The sequence below is a fragment of the Hypanus sabinus genome, chromosome 20 (assembly GCF_030144855.1).
Source record: "Hypanus sabinus isolate sHypSab1 chromosome 20, sHypSab1.hap1, whole genome shotgun sequence".
NCBI classification, from domain to species: Eukaryota; Metazoa; Chordata; class Chondrichthyes; order Myliobatiformes; family Dasyatidae; genus Hypanus; species Hypanus sabinus.
The window spans coordinates 67,415,423-67,437,421 of NC_082725.1; the positions used below are offsets into that span (position 1 = coordinate 67,415,423).

A 21,999-nucleotide genomic window follows, 5' to 3' on the forward strand; every position below is an offset into this window, starting at 1 on the left:
TCATTCCTGCCTGTGGCCATCAAACTTTACAACTCCTCCCTCGGAGTGTCAGACATCCTGAGCCAATAGGCTGGTTCTGGACTTATTTTTTCCACTTGGCATGATTAACTTATTATTATTTAATTATTTATGGTTTTATATTGCTATATTTCTTCACTATTCGTGGTGGTGCAGCTGTAACAAAACCCAATTTCCCTTGGGATCAATAAAGTATGTCTGTCTGTCTGTCTTCTCATCCTCCGTCGCTCCAAGGAGAAAAGGCTCCCCAATCCAGGCAACATCCTTGTAAATCTCCTCTGCACCCTTTCTATAGTTTCCACGTCTTTCCTGTAGTGAGGTGACCAGAACTGAGCACAGTACTCCAAGTGGAGTGTGACCAGGGTCCTATACAGCTGTAACATTACCCCTTGGTTCCTAAACTCAATCCCATGATTGATGAAGGTCAATGCACTGTCTGCCTTCTTAACCACACAGTCAACCTGTGCAGCAGCTTTGAGTGTCCTATGGACTCTGACCCCAAGATCCCTCTGATCCTCCACACTGTCAAGAGTCTTGCCATTAATATGATATTCTGCCATCATATTTGACCTACCAAAATGAACCACTTCACACTTATCTTGATTGAACTCCATCTGCCATTTCTCAGCCCAGTTCTGCATCCTATTGATGTCCCGCTGTAACCTCTGACAGCCCTCCACACTATCCACAACATCTCCAACCTTTGTGTCATCAGCAAACTTACTAACCCATCCCTCTACTTCCTCATCCAGGTCATTTATAAAAATCACAAAGAGAAGGGGTCCCAGAACAGATCCCACGAGGCACTCCACTGGCCACCAACTTCCATGCAGAATCTGACCTGTCTACACCCACTCTTTGCCTTCTGTGGGCAAGCCAGTTTTGGATCCACAAAGCAATGTCCCCTTGGATCCCATGCCTCCTTACTTTCTCAGTAAGCCCTGCATGGGCACCTTATCAAATGCCTTGCTGAAATCCATATACACTACATCTACTGCTCTACCTGCATTAATGTGTTTGGCCACATCCTCAAAAAAATTCAGTCAGGTTCGTAAGGCATGACCTACCTTTAACAAAACCATTCCTAATCATATTATGCCTCTCCAAATGTTCGTAAATCCTACCTCTCAGGCTCTTCTCCATCAACTTAACAATCACTGAAGTAAGACTCACTGGTCTATAATTTCCTGGGCTATCTCTACTCTCTTTCTGGAAAAAGAGAACAACATCAGCAACCCTCTGATCCTCTGGAACCTCACCTGTTCCCATTGATGATACAAAGATCATTGCCATATGCTCAACAATCTCCTCCCTCACCTTCCACAGTAGCATGGGGTATATCTCGTCTTCTCCCGGTGACTTATCTAACTTGATGCTTTCCCAAGGCTCCATCACATTCTCTTTCTTAATGTCTATATACTCAAGCTTTTTATTCCACTGTGAGTCATCCCTACAATCGCCAAGATCCTTTTCCATAGTGAATACTGAAGCCAAGTATTCATTAAGTACCCCTCTGCTATCTCCTCTGGTTCCATACACCCTTTTCCATGGTCATACTTGATTGGTCCTATTCTCTCATGTCCTATCCTCTTGCTCTTCACATACTTGTAGAATGCCTTGGGGTTTTCCTTAATCCTGCCCACCAAGGCCTTCTCATGGCCCCTTCTGGCTTGCCTAATTTCATACTTTTAAGTTCCTTTCTGCTAGCCTTATAATTTTCTAGATCACTATCATTATCTAGATTTTTTTGAAACCTCTGTAAGCTTTTCTTCTGGACTAGATTTTCAACAGCCTTTGTACACCACAGTTCCTGTAACCCTACCATCCTTTCCCTATCTCATTGGAACGTACCTGTGCAGAACACCACGCAAATATCCCCTGAACATTTGCCACATTTCTGCCGTACGTTTACCTGAGAACATTTTTTCTGAATTTTTGCTTCTAAGTTCCTGCCTGATAGCTTCATATTTCCCCTTACTCCAGTTAGACTCTTTCCTAACTTGTCTGTTTCTATTCCTCTCCAACGCTATGGTAAAGGAGATAGAATTGTGATCACTATCTCCAAAATGCTCTCCCACTGACAGACCTGACACCTGACCAGGTTCATTTCCCAATACCAGATCAAGATCCTCTTGTAGGCTTATCCACATATTGTGTCAGGAAACCTTCCTGAACACACCTAACAAACTCCACCCCATCTAAACCACTTGCTTCCACCACAACAACCCTGTTATTATTGCATCTTTTCAGAATCTGTCACCCAATCTGTTCCTCAATTTCCCTGTTATTATTGGGTGGTGTATTTTTTTAAAAAAACACCCAGTAGAGGTATTGATCCCTTGCTGTTCCTAACTTCCACCCACAGAGACTCAGTAGACAATCCCTCCATGACTAACTCCTTTTCCGCAGCTGTGACACTATCTCTGATCAGTAGTGCCACACCCACCTCTTTTGCCTTCATCCCTGTCCTTTCTGAAACATCTAAAGCCTGGCACTCTCTAAGCCATTCCTGCCCCTGAGCCATCCAAGTCTCTACAACATCATAGCTCCAAGTACTGATCCACACTCTAAACTTATCTGCTTTGTTCATGATACACTTTTCATTAAAATAGACACTTCTCACATCGTCAGTCTGAGTGTGTCCCTTATGTGCCTGTTGTAGAGTCTTGTCCAAAATGGACATGTCCCATCGACTATTATCCTCTATCTTCTATGGGTAAGCCAATTCTGACTTTAGACAACCAAGTCGCTGCTAGATCCCATGCATCTTAATCTTCTAGATGTGTCTACCAAAGGGATTACTAAAATCCAAGTAGGCAACATCCAGTGCTCTACCTTCACCAATCACATCTGTCATCTCTATTAAAACTCAATCAAGTAGTAAGACATGACCTATCCTGCACCTAATCAAGCATGGTTTTCCAAATGTTTGCAAATCTTATCCCTAAGAATCCTGTCCAATAGTTTCTCACCTGTCTAAAATTTCCAGAATTATCCTAATTCCCAGGATTATCCTCATTTCCCTCTTTGAAACTTAGTCAGCTCCATCAAACTGCCTCAAGAAGGCAACAAACCATTTAGAACAGAGGTCCCAACCTGGGATCCATGGCATAAAGAAGGTTAGAAACCCCTGATCTTGAAAAATATACTCTTTTTCATTGATGCTATTGGTAAAGAGGTGCAGGAGCTTGAAGACTTGAATGTGGAGCATAAAACAGTACTGCACAGGCCCTTTAGCCCACGATGTTGTGCTGACCTTTTAACCTACTTCAAGATCAATTTGACTCTTCCTCCCACATAACCATCCATTTTTCATTCATGAATGTGCTTTTCTAACAGTGTCTTAATTGTCCCTAATGTATCTGCCTCTGCTATCACCGCTGGCAGTGTGTTCCACATACCTACCACTTTGTGTAAAACGAAAACCTGTGTAACATACTGCTATATTTTCCTCATAACATCTTAAAGTTATGCCTTTTTGTATTAGCCATTTGCATCCTGGGAAAGTCTTTCTGTCCATTCGATCTATGCTTATCATCTTGTACACCTCTATCAGGTCATTTCTGAATCCTCCTCTCCAAAGAGAAGGGATCTAGCTCAACCTATCTTCACAATACATGCTTTCTTATCCAGGCACAATACTGGTATAAATCTTCTCTGTACTCTCTCTAAAGCTTTCTCACCTTTCCTATAATGTGAACAGAAATGAATGCAATATTCCAAATATGGTCTACCAGATTTTTATAGAGTTGCAGCGTTACCTCATGGATCTTGAACACAGTGCCTCTAATAATGAAGGCCAACACACCATATGCCTTCTTAACCAACCTAAAAAAACCCTGCAGCATTGAAACTGTTAAGGATCTGTTGAGGTGAACCTCAGGATCCTTCTGTTCCTCCACACAGTTAAGAATCATGCTATTAACCTTGTACCCTGTCTTCAAGTTTGATCTTCCTAAGTGAATCACTTCACACTTTTCCGTTGAACTCCATCTGCCACTTCTCCAGCCCATCCCTGCATCCTAACAATGTCCCTTTGTAACCTATGATAACATTCTACATAAGATGTAGGACTAGAATTAGGCCATTTGGCCCATCAAGTCTGCTCCACCATTTCATCAAGGCTGGTGTATTTTTCCTCTCAGAACCAATTTTCTGCCTTCCTCCTTGTATCCATAACACAGCCAACTTTGTGTCATCTGCAGACTTACTAACTCGCCTTTCCACTTTCTCCTCCAAGTCATTTATTAAAATCACAAAGAACAGGAATCCCAGAACAGAACTGACCTCCAGGCAGAATGTGCTTCATTTATAATACCTTCTACCTTCTGTGGGCAAGCTAATTGAGAATCCCTTCAAGTTTCCCTGGATTCCATGCTCCTAACTTTCTGAATGAGCCTTCCACAAGGAACATGCCTTAGTAAAATTTCTATACACCATATTCACTGCTCCATTTTCATTGATTCAGAAACAACCTTGAGACCTTGAAGGAAAGATGAGTTGCTAGCTTAATTCAGGACTATAAATTACCCCTTGTGTGTACTTGGTAAGAGAAACTTAGGTAATGGAGGGAAAGCCGTTATAAAATGGGGTACATGTAAACGGGTGCCAATCAGCATGGACCTTAGTGGGCTGAGACCTCTGTTATACCACCCTATATTGTGGTGAAGAGGTCTTGAATGTGGATCTATTTGCTGGCAAAGAGAAAAGGAAGACTATGTTTAGCAGTGCTTTAAAATTAAAAATATCAATATTTTTCCAATTCAGGAATGCTAGGGTGTTGGTAATGAAGCAGGCATCATAAGCCATTTTGATTAAGTGACTCTTGTTGCTCTTTCTTCAAATGTTCAAACTTGCCTTGCAGTGTATGTAAAAGATGTATTCGAAAGATGGATCATCATTGTCCATGGGTTAACAACTGTGTGGGAGAGAATAACCAGAAGTACTTTGTATTGTTTACAGTAAGTACTGGTGATATGTGAATGTATTTCAGATCCTTAAGGCAGACTTTACTGACGGGTTGTAGTCTGCGAGATTATCTCCTCGGCCTTGAGCTATACTAATTCTGTACGAGCTTCAGAATCCATAGTTAGATATTCGCTGTTGCATCCTGAGGCCTTCTGGTTTTGATGGCATGCCCACCACCCTCCAAATACTGGCTGCATAATGAGACAATCTCCTCACAGTCACGAGCACAAAAACAAGCCCTTGAGCCCATCATATCCTTTTTGCTCATCTACACATATCCCACTTGCTTGCATTATGACAGTATTCTCCTATGCTTTGCCTATTCAAATGCCTGTCTAAGTGTAGTAATTGTATCTGATTCCACCAATATTGGTTAGAGAGTTCTGGGTCTCAACTAATGTTTCTTTTTAAAATAAAAACCTTCCTTTCAAATCTACTTCAAAACTCCTTCCTTACACCTCAAACCCATGCCCTGTATTTTTATGCTCCTAACAAGGGAAACATATTACACCTCTACCCTATATATGTCTATCATAATTTTCTATACTTCCATTGAGTCACCCCTCCATTTCCTTCACTCGAGGGAAAATGAGCTCAGCTAATCCAAGTTTAAAAATCCCCGGTATGGAAAGTCTATTACACTTGCACCTTCCTATGATTAGCTTTCATTCTTATTCTTTTAATTATTGTTGATTATTGGGAAGGGTATACTATAACTCTATCGAAGAGATACGCCCTCTCTTATTCGCAAATTCAACTGTATGGCTTCTTTGGATGTTTCATCCAGGATATTCTCTCTAAGTACTGGTGTGATATTAGCCCTGATCTGTAGAGACACCGAGTCCAAGTTACAGAGCATTGAAATAGGCCCTTCAGGCCAACTCATCCCATGCTGCCCAAGTTACGCACTTGAGCTAATGCCAATTGAGCTACGACCTGCACAAAGTCATCAAGGCAGAGAAACAACAATTCAGGGACAAGATCCACAAAGTCTCCACCAACAGCACACACAGCTTATGACAAGGTCTGCACACCATCGCAGACTTCAAAATTAAACACAGTGGAGTTTCCAACATGGCTGCCTCTCCCAGATGAGCTAAATCTTTTTTAACGCTTGATTTGACATTGCCAACACTGAGCCCCTGAGAGTCACTGAAGTGACCTGCAGCTTGGTCATCTCTGAGGCTGAGGTACGCAGGCATTTCCAACGAGTGGACAGTCGCAAGGCTGCGGGACCAGACGGCATCCCAGGGCAGGTACTCGGTGTGCATGGTACGACTGGCAGGTGTGTTCACAGACATTTTTAACCTTTCCCCCTCCCATCCTGCTTCAAAACATTGTCCCTGTACCGAAAAAGACCCAGGTAACACGTCTGAATGACTGGCATCCTGTCGCACTCGCCTCAATAATAAGCAAATGCTTTGAGAGGCTGGTCAAGGACTACATCTGCAGCTTGATACCACCCACGCTGGACCCCTACTATTTGCCGACTGTCGCAACTGATCGACAGATGATACAGTAGCCACAGCTCTTCACAGTGTCTTTACACACCTAGAGAACAGGGATGCTGATGTGAGAATGCTGTTCTTGAACTACAGTTCAGCATTCAACACCATCATTCCCTCCAGGCTTGAAGAAGCTCAGTGACCACACTGTCTTGTGCAGCTGGATCCTGGACTTCATGTCAGATTGCCAGCAGGTGGTAAGAGTGGGCTCCCTCACCTCTGCCTCTCTGACCCTCAACACAGGAAACCCTCAGGGCTGTGTCCTAAGGCCCTCTTTTAGTCTCTGTATACACATGACTGTGTCACCACCCACATCTCTAATCTACTAATTAAATTTAGAACATAGAACAATACAGCACAGTACAGGCCATTCGGCCCACAACGTTGTGCCTCCCATATAATCCTCCACCTTAAATTCCTCCATATACCTGTCTAGTAGTCTCTTAAATTTCACTAGTGTATCTGCCTCCACCACTGACTCAGACAGTGCATTCCACACACCAACCACTCTCTGAGTGAAAAACCTTCCTCTAATATCCCCCTTGAACTTCCCTCCCCTTACCTTAAAGCCATGTCCTCTTGTATTGAGCAGTGGTGCCCTGGGGAAGAGGCGCTGGCTGTCCACTCTGTCTATTCTTCTTAGTGTAGTGCAGACAACACTACACAGATTGGCCTAATCGCAAACAATAACCAGGTGGCCTACAGGGAAGAAGTCATCTCTCTGACACAGTGGTGTCAAGAAAACAACTTCTCTCTGAATGTCGCAAAAACAAAGGAGCTTGTGGTTGTGGACTACAGGAGGAATGGAGAGAGGCTAACCCCTATTGACATCAATGGATCTGGGGTTGAGAGGGTGAACAGTTTTAAGTTCTTTGGCATACACATCACCGAGGATCTCACGTGGTCTGTACACACCGGCTGTGTGGTGAAAAAGGCACATCAGCACCTCTTTCACCTCAGACGGTTGGGGAAGTTTGGTATGGGCCCCCAAACCCTAAGAACACAATTAAGAGCAACCTGACTGGCTGCATCACTGCCTGGTTTGGGAACTGTACCTCCCTCAATTGCAGGATTCTGCAGAGAATGGTGCAGACATCCCAGTGCATCTGTAGATGTGAACTTCCCACTATTCAGGACATTTACAAAGACGGGTGTGTAAAAAGGGCCTGAAGGATCATTGGGGACCCAAGTCACCCCAACCATAATCTATTCCAGCTGCTACCATCCGGGAAACGGTACTGCAGCACAAAAGCCATGACCAGCAGGCTCCAGGACAGCCTCTTCCACCAGGCCATCAGACTGATTAATTCATGCTGATACAATTGTATTTCAGTGTTATATTGACTTTTCTGTTGTCCATACTTTTATTATAAATTATTATAAATTGCACATTGCACATTTAGATGGAGACATAATGTAAAAATTTTTAGTCATGAATATGAAGGATGTAAAAAATAGTCCATTCAATTCATTTGCCTGCATTTAGCCCACTTTTTAAATATTTCCTGTACAAATTTTTTTTTAGACATTGTAAATGTCTTGCCTCCACAACTTCCTATGGTGGAGCAATAAGCTGCCAGCCCTGCCCTTCCCTCAACTGCATGATTGCAGAAACAACATAATTCCATGTGCTGATCCATGTAAAATTCAGTCAGAATTGGAAGGAGATCTCCATGCACAAAACCATGTTGACCCTTCTTAACCATTCCCTGTGTTTACATTTCAACACGAGTCCTGTCCCTCACTACTGGTGTAAACTTTGAGGTGCATAGTTGATCAGCTTATATCTACTGTTCTTTTTGATTGAGGGGCCAAGATAAGTTGTCAAATCTCTGGAACCTCATCTGTAACTGGTGGAAATGCAAAAATAGCTGTGAACCCTCAACTTCTTTAGAACCATAGAACATTACAGCACAGAAACAGGCCTTTTGGCCCTTCTTGGCTGTGCCGAACCATTTTTCTGCCTAGTCCCACTGACCTGTACCTGGGCCATATCCCTCCAGATCCCTCTCATCCATATATCTGTCCAAGTTTTTTGACATCTTAAATGTCAAAAGTGAGCCCGCATTCAATTTGGCAGCTCATTCCACACTCCCACCACTCTCTGCGTGAAGAAACCCCCCCAATGTTCCCTTTAAACTTTTCCCCCTTCACCCTTAACCCATGACCTCTGGTTTTTTTCTCCCCTAGCCTCAGTGGAAAAAGTCTGCTTGCATTCACTCTGTCTTTACCCATCATAATTTTATACACATCTATCAAATCACTCTGCATTCTCCTACACTCCAGGGAATAAAGTCCTAACCTATTCAAACGTTCTCTGTAACTCAGTTTTTCAAATCCCGGCAACATCCTTATAAACCTTCTCTGCACTCTTCCAACTTTATTAATATCCTCCCTGTAACTAGGTGACCAAAACTGCACACAATACTCCAAATTCAGTTTCACCAATGTCTTATGCAACCTCACCATTACATTCCAACTCTTATACTCAATGTACTCCCAGATCCCTCTGTTCTACTGCACTCCTCGGTGTCCTACCATTTACCTTGTATGTTCTATCTTGGTTTGACCTTCCGAAGTGCAATACCTCACACTTGTCCGCATTAAACTCCATCTGCCATTTTTCAGCCCATTCCTCCAACTGGTCCAAATCCCTCTGCAAGCTTTGAAAACCTTCCTCACTGTCCACTATACCTCCAGTCTTTGTATCATCAGCAAATTTGCCGATCCAATTTGCCACATTATCATCCAGATCATTGATATAGATGGCAAATAACAATGGACCCAGCACTGATCCCTGTGGCACACCACTAGTCACAGGCCTCCACTCAGATTCGCAATCCTCCACTTCCACTCTCTGACTTCTTCCATTGAGCCAATGTCTAATCCAATTTACTACCTCACCATGTATACCGAATGACTGAATCTTCCTAACTAACCTCCCTTGCAGGACCTTGTCAAAGGCCTTACTGAAGTCCATGTATACAACATCCACTGCCTTCTCTTTATCCACTTTCCTGGTAACTTCCTCGAAAAACTCTAATAGATTGGTTAAACATGACCTACCACGCACAAAGCCATGCTGACTTTTTCTAATAAATCCCTGTCTATCCAAATACTTGTAGATCCTATCTCATAGTACTCCTTCCAATAATTTACCTACTACTGATGTCAAAATACTGGCCTATAATTTCCCGGCTTACTTTTTGAGCCTTTTTTAAACAACAGAACTACATGAGCTATCCTCCAATCCTCCGGCACCTGACCCATGGATATTGACATTTTAAATATTTCTGCCAGGGCCCCTGCAATTTCAACATTAGATAAATGTTGCATACTAACATCTAGAGCTTTATAATTTTCTAACACTTTCTGATGCAGAGTAACACGTAGAAAATGCTAGAGAAACTTAGCAGGTCAGGCAGCATCAATGGAAAGGAATAATCATTTGAATTTTTGGACCAGGAGTATTCATTAGGAAACTAATATGGACATGCTCCAGATTATCAGTGTACCCCTTCCTTAAATTTGCCAGCTTCCTTATCCTTCTCCCTTGTAAATATGTGTGAGAAGAATTCATTCAGGACTTCTTCATAGATAAGTACAGCACAGAAGCAGGCCCTTAAGGGCTTTTAGTCCATGCCGAACCTGCTCCCATTAACTTGCACACAGACCATAGCCCTGCCATCCATATACCTTTCCAAACTTCTCTAAACATTGAAATTGACCTCACGTGCACCATTTGCACTGGCAGCTCATTTCACACTCTCACAACTCTGAGTGAAGAAGTTTCTCTTGATGTACCCCTTAAACTTTTCACTTTTAACCCGTAACCTCTAGTTGTAGCCCTCCTCTCCAACCTCAGTGAAAAAAGCCTGCTTGCAGCTACCCTATATATACCCCTCATAATTTTATATACCTCTATCAAATCTCCCCTCAGTTTTCTATTTTGCGAGGACGAGAGTCCTAACCTATTCAATCTTTCCATATGACTCAAATCTTCCAGATCTAGCAACATCCTTGTAAATTTTCTCTGTACTCTTTCAACCTTATTTATATTTTTCTTGTAGGTAAATGACCAAAGCTACACACAATACTCCAAATTAGGACTCATTTTGTGCAACTTCAACATAACATCCCATCTCCTATATTCAATATTTATTTTTGATTTATGAAGGCCAGAGTGCCAAAAGCTTTCTTTACCACCCTATCTACCCATGCTGCCACTTTCAATGAATCATAGACCTGTATTCCCATATCCTTTTGTTCTTCCACACTCCTCAGTGCTCTACCATTCACTATGTAAGACCTACCCTGGTTGGGCTTACCGAAGTGCAATACCTCACGCTTGTCTGCATTAACTTGCATCTGCCAATTTTCAGCTTACTTGTACAGCTAGTCCAGATCCTGCTGTAAACTCTGATGGTCTTCCTCGCTGTCCACTACATCCCCAGTTTTGGTGTCATCTGCAAATTTGCTCCAGTCTACCACATTATCATTCAGGCCATTGACAACAACAATGGACCCATCACCGATCCCTGCAGCACTCTTACTAGTTAGGTCTTCAGTCAGAGAGGCAATCATCTACCACCACTCTCTGGCTTCTCCCACAAAGTCAATGTCTTATCCAATTTACTACCTCATCTTATCAAAAATGTCTTGCTAAAATCCAATTAGACAACGTCTTCTGCCTTGCTTCAACTTCCCTGGTCACTTTCTCAAAAAACCCTAAACCCTTAAACATGTCCTTCCATGTACATAGCCATGCTGACTATCCCTAATCAGCACATGTCTAACCAAATTGTCATATATCTGGTCCCTTAGGATACCTTCCAATAACTTTTTCACTAATGATGTCAGGCTTTCCAGCCTTTAATTTCCTGTGTTTTTTAAGAGCCTTTCTTAAACAGTAGGAGAGCATTAGCTATCTTCCAGTCCTCTAGTACCTCACCTGTCACTAAGGATGAGTTAAATATCTCTGCTAGGGCCTTGAAATTTCTGCACTTGCTTCCCACAGGGTCTGAAAACACCATTGGCACAGTCTGGGGATTTACCCAATCTATTTTGCCTCAAGATAGCAAACAGCACCTCCTCTGTAATCCTCACTGCTGTTTTGCCTCACTTCTACAGATTCTAGTCTGTCTCCCGAATAAATACAGATGGAAATAAATACCTTTAAGATCTTCCCCCATCTCTTTAGGTTCCACATATAGATTGCCACTCTGTTCTTCCAGAGGACCTGTTTTGTCCCTAGCACTCCTTTTGTTCTTAACATATCTGTAGAATTCCTTGGTATTCTCCTTCATTGTGTCTGCTACAGCAACCTCATGCCTTCTTGTAGCCCTCCAGATTCCCTCCTTTGTTCCTATCTGCCTATACCTACTTTGCATCTCCTTTTTTTCCCTTAACCAGGACCTCAATGTATCTTGAAAACCAAGGTTCCCTAAAACTGTTATTTTTACCTTTTATTCTGACAGGCACATGCAAGCTTTGCATTCTCAAAAATTTCACTTTTGAAGTTCTCCCACTTACCAAATGCACCTTTGCCAGGAAACCACCTGTCCCAATCCACACCTGCCAAATCATTTCTGAAGCCATCAAAATTGGACTTTCTCCAATTTAGAATCTTGACCCACAGACCAGACCCATCCTTTTCCACATTTAATTTGAAACGAATGGCATTATGATCACACATCACTGATATCCTCTGGTATTACATGTAGATTACCCTCCTGGTTCCCAGGAGGACCTACTGTATTGTTAGTTAAAATTCAAATTTGTCATTCATCCGTACTTGTGTATATAGCCAAACGAAGCACTTTCCTCTGGACCAATGTGCACAACACAGTATATATAGCTCACACACAACACATGAAATAATATTGCCATAAATTAGCAAAATATGAACTATATTCGAGAAGATTGACATTTAGCATAAGGTGCATTTACGACTTAAGTTTAAAAAGTAACAGTATAACACTACTGGCGCTTCATACATGTTGAGACCTGGGCAGTGGCAGCATGTTCGGTAATCTCTCAGCCTGTAGGAAGCTGCTCTTTTCCATGCTCGCAGTCTTCTCTTAGTGTTACGGGTACTTCCGGCCTGATAGTCGGGGTTCAAAGAGATTGTGGGACAGATGTGAGGATAGCTTCTCTGTTCCTTCTAATATATTCAGCTGTATATTGTATTATGGATATGTGTGCAGATGTGATACTGGATTTTGGCTATACCCTGTTATCAGTGATAGCTTAAGTTTGCCCCAACATCTATTTTCCAGTTTTTTGTTGACCTGTAACTAACTGATAAGGTTGTCTTATTTGTATTTCAGATGTATATTGCTCTGATATCACTACATGCTCTTATCATGGTTTGCTTCCACTTTCTGTATTGTTTTGAAGAGGAATGGCTGAGTAAGTATTCATGCACATTCCCTAATTGTATTTTCTAGTTAAAGGTGCACCTTGTGCAGTAAGGTGTTACAAAAAGTAAGGTCATACTAGGGGGCTCAATGCTTCGTGCCTTGTGACCATGCTGTGTGTCTCACTGTAGTGTGTGGGTGTTAAGAACAGGAGTTTTACTCCCAGGAAGGGTTATAAAGGAGATTGGATTGACACCGTATATATGACAGTGAGATAAGTGCTGCTTTTATGTATTATCGAATATGCTCTTTATAAAACCAACTGAAATATTGTACAAGCCCTCCCTGGTTTAGAAATGCCAAACTCTATACAAACCCTACAAACAAGCATTTGGGAGACTGGTGGGATGGATTTGCCAGCTGCTTTCAGGTTGCAGACAAATATTCTTGTCCGCAGTTAAAAGTTTGCTACATTTGAGCCCAATAATATATTCTAGTTGATATGTTGATATTTACTTTGAATCCTATAGAGAGAGATGCTATCTGGGCCAAAGGCGGTATCTTGTTTGAAACTTTCAACAACATTTCAACCCTTTGCAGTATAATCTTTTAAGTACCGGTAATTATCACTATTAGCCCAAAATAGGTTCGCAAGTCCATATTTCCCAATGGGAAAATTCTCCTTTGCAGGCATCTTTTGCTTCAGGTTACAAACAATTCTTGGGAGATGTGTATTCAGTTCTGATCATCTCTGAGAGCCTGGGAGCAGAAGCAAGGATACAAGATGAGTTTGGGCCCACAGCACCAGGCTTGTATACTCTGGCATTATCATTGTTATGGGTACTTTCCTCCACAGATGCTTTCTAAGCTGCTGATTACTTCCAGCATTTTATAATTAAAATTTTGTACACCTGTCTCATTGGATACCCAGAATTACAGCTTGACTGTTCTTTTGTTCAGCAGAAAAATGGAAGGTGATCCCAGACTGTCATTTGTGTTGTTGGAAATAGTTGTTCTTAAGCAGAACCATTCCTTTTTATATAAATAATTAAATAAAACCATTAATCACTGTGCTGTTTAATCAGGCTTATTTGCTATTAACTGTTGCATTATCACTCTTTAATTGCAGCAGCTGAGATTTTTAAGGCTGCACTTGGAATATTGCCAACAGTTTTGGCCTCCTATCTCAGTAAGGAGGTGTTGGCATTGGAGTGAGTCCATGGTTTGGATGTGAGGGGGATGTTTCCTATGGTGGGGATATCCAGAACTTGAGGGCACAGCCTCAAAATTGAGGGGTGACCTTTTAGAACAGAGGTAAGGAAGAATTATTTTAGCTAGAGAGTAGTGAATCTGTGGAATGGTCTGCCACAGACTACGGTGGAGGCCATCCGTGGGTATATTTAAGGCAGAAGTTGATAGTTTCCTGATCGGTCAGGGCATCAAAGGATATGGAGAGAAGGCAGGTGCATGGGATTGAGTGGGATCCAGGATCAGCCATGATGGAATGGTGGAGCAGACTTGATGGGCTGAATGGCCTAATTCTGCTCCTATGTCTTGCGGTCTTTAAGTCTTCTTACAAGAAAATCATGATTTGTAATTCTTCCTCCAAAACTGGAAGTTAATTTTTAAAGCTCATCAGAGAGAAATGAACAAGAGGATTGGCTGCATTGTCATTATTTCTCAGTTATTAGTCATGTCTTTTCTCTACCTTGTTATAGAAATCTATCCAAAGCCAACTCAGTTTTGTTGAGCAAAGTGTTACAAGTCAATGTGATATTGATGATGTGTATTTGTTTCCTATCTCCTCTCCCAGAATGCAGTTCATTCTCACCACCATCCACAGTAATACTGCTCATCCTTTTGTGCTTTGAGGGACTACTCTTCCTTATTTTCACTGCTGTGATGTTTGGCACCCAAGTACATTCTATCTGCTCAGATGAGACAGTAAGTACTTAGCCTTTTCATGTCTATTGCTATGCCAGTTGTTTTGTACAAACAGTATTTTTTTCAAAGATGACTGTCCTAGAGATCCCTGCGTTTACCTGCGGCTGATGAGGAAACCTTGTGCTGAAGGTTCTGGCCTGTTGTTACGGCCAAAACTGTGAGATGAGTAAAACCTTGATCTCATGTAATTTATGGTACAGCTTTGACTCAGAGTGGGAGCAGCTCACTAGCTAAGATGGTGAAAATAAGGAGGAATGGAAAACATGAATTTATTTTGTACTTTAACCATCAATTTGAAATCTACTTTGTTGGTAAGCGCCACAGCAATCTGTACATGGGCTCTGCAAAAAGTGGTGATTTTGAGAAAAGAATGCTTCCCAGGGCACTGAACAAAATCCCCTGCTGCTCTCCAAACAGAGCCATGGGATTTTATTACACTTGCCACGCAATGTAGGAGCACACCTCTGACCTTCTTTCACAGTTCATGCCTGGTGTAACCGTATGGAAGTTGAGACCAGTTTGAGGTGTCATTCTTTACATTTGAACTTGCCAGATGTCCATGCCCTTCACTGTGCAGTATAATGACAGCTCAACATGGGTCATAAGAGCACGAGGAGCAGATCATGTGGCCTTGGAGCCTGATGTGCCACTCTTCAAGTCATACCTCAGCCATTTCCTGGTGTAATCTTCATTTTCTTTCATTACCTTAATGAAGTTATAATTTTAAGTAGCTTCATCGAGCTGTGGGTATGATTTCACTTAGTAACTGGGTTCACTCACTCTATCTGTGGAGAAAACTGCTTCAACTCTCTGCCAACATCATACCCAGCCATTAGAGTAACTCTGCTCATTGTGTAACGTGCTTTCCATTTCACACCAGTGCTGAGGTAAGGCAGTTTTACAGCCTCAGACTCACACCACTCAGACAAATCCAACACGCAGTTAGACAGTGTTAGTAATAAATTTAGAGGAGCTGTGTACCTTAAAGATATTTTTTTAAGAACTGATGGATTATCACCAACATGATGATTTTGAATAGTTGATTAAACTAGGCTGTGCTGGAGGGTGGGAACTAAACTGAAGAGACAAAAGTGGCAGTTCGCTCACAAATAGAGAAAGCTTGTAGACAGTGCGAGATGGAGTATAGGTGATAGAGGAGGGATGCGCTCAGACCAAAGGTTTGAGATGTGTCTATTGTAATGCAAGGAGCATTATGAACAACGCAGATGAGCTTAAGAGCATGGAGCAGTACTTGGAGCTAAAATATTGTGGCCATTACAGAGACTTGGATGGCTCGGGCAGGAAAGGTTACTTAGAGTGTCAGGCTTTAGATGTTTCAGGAAGAACAGGGAGGGAGGCAAAAGAGGTGAGGGCATGGCACTGTTGATCAGAGATAGTGTCACGGCTGCAGAAAAGGAGGAAGAGATGGAGGGATTGTCTACGGAGTCTTTGTGGTTGTAAGTAAGGAACAGGAAGGGGTCAATAACTCTACTGGGTGTTTTTTATAGATCACTTAATAGTAACAGGGACATTGAGGAGCACATAGAGAGACATTCTGGAAAGGTATAATAATAACAGGTTTGTCATGGTGGAAGATTTTAATTTCCCAAATATCGGTTGGCATCTCCCTAGGGCAAGGGGTTTAGATAAGGTGGAGTTTGTTAAGTGTGTTCAGGAAGGTTTCCTGACACAATATGTAGATAAGCCTACAAGAGGAGAGGCTGTACTTGATCTGGTGTTGGGAAATGAACCTATTCAGGTGTCAGATCTCAGTGGGAGAGCATTTTGAACATAGTCATCACAGTTCTATCTCCTTTACCATAGCATTGGAGAGAGATGAGAACAGACAAGTTAGGAAAGCGTTTAATTGGAGTAAGGGGAAATATGAGGCTATCAGGCAGGAACTAGGAAACATAAATTGGGAACAGATGTTCTCAGGAAAATGTACAGAAGAAATGTGACAAATGTTCAGGGGATATTTGCGTGGTGTTCTGCATGGGTAGTTTCTAATGAGAAAGGGAAAGGATGGTAGGGTACAGGAACCATGGTGTACAAAGGCTGTTGTAAATCTAGTCAAGAAGAAAAGAGCTTACAAAAGGTTCAAAAACTAGGCAATGATAGAGATCCAGAAGAATATAAGTCTAACAGGAAGGAGCTAAAGAAAGAAATTAGGAGCGCCAGAAGGGGCCATGAGAAGACCTTGACGGACAGGATTAAGGAAAGCCCCAAGGCATTCTACAAGTATGTGAAGAGCAGGAGGATAAGAGAATCGGACCAGTCAAGTGTGACAGTGGGAAAGTGTGTATGGAATTGGAGGAGATAGCAGAGGTACTTAATGAATACTTCAGTATTCATTATGGAAAAGGATCTTAGTGATTGTAGGGATGACTTTCAGCAGACTGAAAAGCTTGAGCATGTAGATATTAAGAAAGAAGATGTGCTGGCGCTTTTGGAAAGCATCAAGTTGGATAAGTTACCAGGACTGGATGAGATGTACCCTGGGCTACTGTGGGAGGAGATTGCTGAGCCTCTGGCGATCTTTGTGTCATCAATAGGGATGGGAAAGGTTCCAGAGGATTAGAGGGTTGTGGATGTTGTTTCCTTATTCAAGAAAGGAAGTAGAAATGGCCCTAGAAATTATAGACCAGTGAGTCTTACCTCAGTGGTTGGTAAGTTGATGGAGAAGATCCTGAGAGACAGGACTTACGAACACTTGGAGAGGTATAATATGATTAGGAATAGTCGGCATGGCTTTGTCAAAGGCAGGTCGTGCCTTACAAGCCTGATTGAATTTTTTGAGGATGTGACTAAACACATCGATGAAGGTAGAACAGTAGATGTAGTGTATATGTATTTCAGCAAGGCATTTGATAAGGTACCTCATGCAAGGCTTATTGAGAAAATAAAGAGGCATGGGATCCAAAGGGAAATTGCTTTGTGGATCCAGAACTGGCTTTCCCACAGAGGGCAAAGTGTGGTTGGAGACGGGTCATATTCTGCATGGAGGTCGGTGACCAGTGGTGTGCCTTAGGGATCTGTTCTGGGACCCCTACTCTTAGTAATTTTTATAAATGACCTGGATGAGGAAGTGGAGGGATGGGTTGGTAAATTAGCTGATGACTCAAAGGTTGGAGGTGTTGTGGATAGTGTGGAGGGCTGTCAGAAGTTACGGTGGGACATAGGACGCAAAACTGGGCTGAGAAGTGGCAGATGGAGTTCAACCTAGAACAGTGTGAAGTGGTTCATTTTGGTAGGTCAAATATGATGGCATTAATGGTAAGACTCTTGGCAGTGTGGAGGATCAGAGGGATCTTGGGGTCCAAGTCCATAGGACGCTCAAAGCTGCTGCGCAGGTTGACTCTGTGGTTTAGAAAGCATATGATGCATGTGCTTTCAATCATGGAATTGAGATTAGGAACCGTGAGGTAATGTTGCAGCTATATTGGACCCTGGTCAGACCCCACTTGGAGTGCTGTGCTCAGTTCTGGTCACCTCATTACAGGAAGGATGTGGAAGCCATAGAAAGGGTGCAGAACAGATTTACAAGGATGTTGCCTGGTCTGGGGAGCATGCCTTATGAGAATAGGTTGAGTGAACTTGGCCTTTTCTCCTTGGAGAAATGGAGGATGAGAGGTGATCTTATAGAGGTGTATAAGATGATGAGAGGCATTGATTGTGTGGATAGTCAGAGGCTTTTTACCAGGGCTGAAATGGCTAGCACGAGAGGACACAGTTTTAAGGTGCTTAGAAGTAGGTACAGAGGAGATGCCATGGGTAAGTTTTTTACGCAGAGAGTGGTGAGTGCGTGGAATGGGCTGCCAGTAATGGTGGTGGAGGCAGATATGATAGGGTCTTTGATAGGGTCTTTTAAGAGACTGCTAGACAGGTACATGGAGTTTAGAAAAACAGAGTGCTATGGGTAACCCTAGGTAATTTCTAAGGTACGGACCCGTTCAGCTCAGCTTTGTGGGCCGAAGGGCCTGTGTTGCGCTGTAGGTTTTCTGTGTGTTTCTATGTTATGAGCACCTTACTTTTGAAGTTTTTTTCCCTTACCATCTGGTTTTAATCAGAGATTTGCAGTCGGTTTTTCTCAGCGATTAGCTGGATCCTGGTTTCTCGGAAAGGTAAAGCATTGTGATGCTGTTGGCCAGTCAAGATGGAATAATAGATCTATTCCTAACAAATATTTTTGTATATGATTTAAGCAGAATTAAAATACTGCTAACTATAAAACTGAAAAGAGAAATAGTTAATGTTTCAATTGAATTTTCTATCATTTTCAGTTTTTCTGATTTTTTGTCTGCAGTTTTGACTTGCATTTTAGAATTCTGGTTCAGATACAATGTTCAATGTAGTTTCAGAAACTCTGTCTGCCATTGCATTTTCACTAAACTGCATATCAATATGTAAATGAGCTGATGAGTAAGTTTGCAAAAATTGGTGGAGTTTTAGATAATGGAAAAGAATGATAAAGGATATAGTGAGATTCAGATCAGTTACAGGTGTGTGAAGAAATGGCAGATAGTTTAATCTGGTAAGTGTGAAGTGTTGCAATTTGGCAGGGCAAATGTCAAGGGTACACTGTGAATAGCAGTACACTCTTGGTGTACAGTGAGATCTTAAAGTCAAGTCAGTAGTTCTTTTTAAACTGGTAGCACAAATAGGTTTGGTGGTAAAGGTGTATGGCATGCTTGCCTACATTGAGTATAAAAATGAAGTCGCGTACAGTTATATAACACTTTGATTAGGCAGCATTTGTAATATCGTGTTCAGTTCCGGTCTTCCCATTGCAGAAAAGATGTGGTGGCTATGGAGAGGTTGCAGAGAAGGTTCACAAGGATTATGCTTGGATTAGAAAGTATAATAATCTAATGTAAGGGCCGCAGAATGGGGGTTGAGAGGGATAATAAATCAGCCATTATGGAATTATTCCATTAAGCTGAATAACTATGTCTTATGGGCTTATTCAGGAGAGGTTGGACAGACTTGGGTTGTTTTCTCTGGGATAACAAAGGCTGAGGAGACTTTGTAGAATTCTATAGAATTTTGAGAAATATAAATAGAGAAGGAAGTCAAATCTCTTTTCAGAGTAGAAGTATCAAACCACTGGAAAGTGCTGAGGAGGGAAGTTTAAAGGAGATGTTTGGGGACAAGTTTTTAAAACATGGAGGTGCCAGGGAGCCAATGCAGTAACAGCATTTAACAGCCATTTAGACGGGCGCAGGAACAGGCAGGGATTTACTGAATATGGGTCAGCTGCAGGAGGTAGGTTCAGTTTAGTTTGGGATTTTGCTTGGCACAGATGTGATAGACTGAAAGGCAGGAGCATGCTTCCTCAGATAAAGGAACTGGAACTGCACCCAAAATTCCACGTGGAGTCTCGTTAAGCAGGAGTCTTTGCTCCTGTTCTTTTGCAATGAAGGTTAACTTATCAGTTGGACATAGAGAGTCCAACGTATCAGTGCTGAACCATCTGAACAATTACAGTGCACCTGCCTCTCTGATTCCTTGACTCTTCGCGTGTCTGTCTAAAGGCCTCTATCGCATCTGGTTTCACCGCATTCCAGGCACTTAGCACTCTCCGTGTCAAAACAAACTTGCCCCATAACTCTTTCAACTTTCTCCCTCTTGTCTTAAGTCCATGCCCTCTAGTATTTGACATTTCCACCTGGGGAATAGACTTTGTGTCTCTCTTAAATTAGCATGCTTCCCTCAGGCCTCTGACGCCCCAGAGGGAAAGGATCCAGGTTTGTCTAGCCCAGGGGTCGGCAACGTTTACCACTAAAAGAGCCAATATGGACCCATTTCCCACAGAAAAGAAAACACTGGGAGCCACAAAATGAAATAACACTGCATGCAACGGGTTTTTTTTGCCTTTATGCTATGTATAAACAAACTATAATGTGTTGCATTTTTGAAATTGATGAACTCCTGCAGAGAAAACGAAATTACATTTCTGCATGCAACAAAAACATTTTGAACTCCGAAAAAAAGACGTTGGGTTGAAGGTTACTACATAGGTAGCCTACCTTGGATCGAAGAATTAAAAGAAAGCGCGCACTGGCGGGTGTCAGGCATTGGCAGTGGTGATGTATATTAATAGCGATAAAAAACACGTTGTAGCGGTGTAGCGCTACACGCAGCGCTAAAATAAAGACTGCAGTCAAAGGTAACTTTATTCGAACTAAACAGCCTTGCTTTTAAGCCTCCCTCAACCCAGCCCCCATGGACGCAGATGCTGCAAAAGACGCGTACTCACAAACCCCCGTAGGCTATCTCCCTTAGCCGGAATGCTGGCTAATTGTGAGGAAATGTGTCGCCACACTTAGATCGTACAAGATCACCATAATCTTCAAATTTAGAATTACATTTCAAAAGCTAACAAACTAACATAAAATACATTTTAATTAAATACTGACCAATTATTTCCCAAAGCCACAGGGAGCCGCAGCACAGAGGTGAAAGAGCCACAAATGGCTCGGGAGCCGCAGGTTGCCGACCCCCGGTCTAGCCTCTCCAAGTTAATACTGTCTAATTCAAACAACATCCTGGTGAACTGTTTGCTGCATCTAACACATGCTCTCAGAGTGGTGTACAAGGACACCCAGTTCTTATTGTACCTTTGCCTTTCACAGTTCATCATCATTCAGGTGACCTGATTTTGCTTTTGACAGGCCGGCCTCACTTTATTCCACATTACACTGCATGTGCCCCCTCACCCATCACATTGGGCCCTCAAAGCAGTTGCATCCTTCGCACAGCTCAAGCTCCCCAACCACACCTCTGTCAAGCTGCTGTCACTTGCAGACTGGGAGATGTGGCATTTTGTTCCCTCCTTAAAAGTTCAAGTGTCCCACATCTTTTGGTTCCTTTTTATTTAATTCACTTGTTACTGTATCAGGCATTTGCAATAAATTTTCACTTACAGTGGGCTATTGTGAATACCGACTTTGTTCCACCCTCTGGGGCAATTGTGAATACCCACTTTGTTCCACCCTCTGGCAAACACGCAAGACTCTCACCCCATTTCTGGAGGAAGGACGTCCATCCTGCAGTTCTTTCTCGGTGATTTCAGCCAGCACTGTTACTTCCTGAGCCTGCACTCCAATTCTGTAGTTCTTAATTTTCCTGCAATCCTCTCCTCTCTTTGCCCACCACTTCATTTGTACTATAGTTGGTAAGGGTGTTACTGTTACTTCAAGTAA

General features: G+C 42.3%; 1 protein-coding gene across 5 annotated transcripts in view; it reads left to right on the forward strand.

Moving 5' to 3' along the window:
* LOC132378613 (palmitoyltransferase ZDHHC3) overlaps positions 1-21,999 on the forward strand; it is a 110,488-nt gene that overhangs the window by 59,703 nt on the left and 28,786 nt on the right. For all 5 annotated transcript variants that reach the window (XM_059945702.1, XM_059945699.1, XM_059945703.1 and 2 more), the window contains 3 exons: positions 4,883-4,979; positions 12,821-12,902; positions 14,664-14,794. In XM_059945702.1, coding sequence (XP_059801685.1) covers positions 4,883-4,979; positions 12,821-12,902; positions 14,664-14,794 — 310 coding nt within the window. The remainder of the gene's footprint in view (positions 1-4,882; positions 4,980-12,820; positions 12,903-14,663; positions 14,795-21,999) is intronic.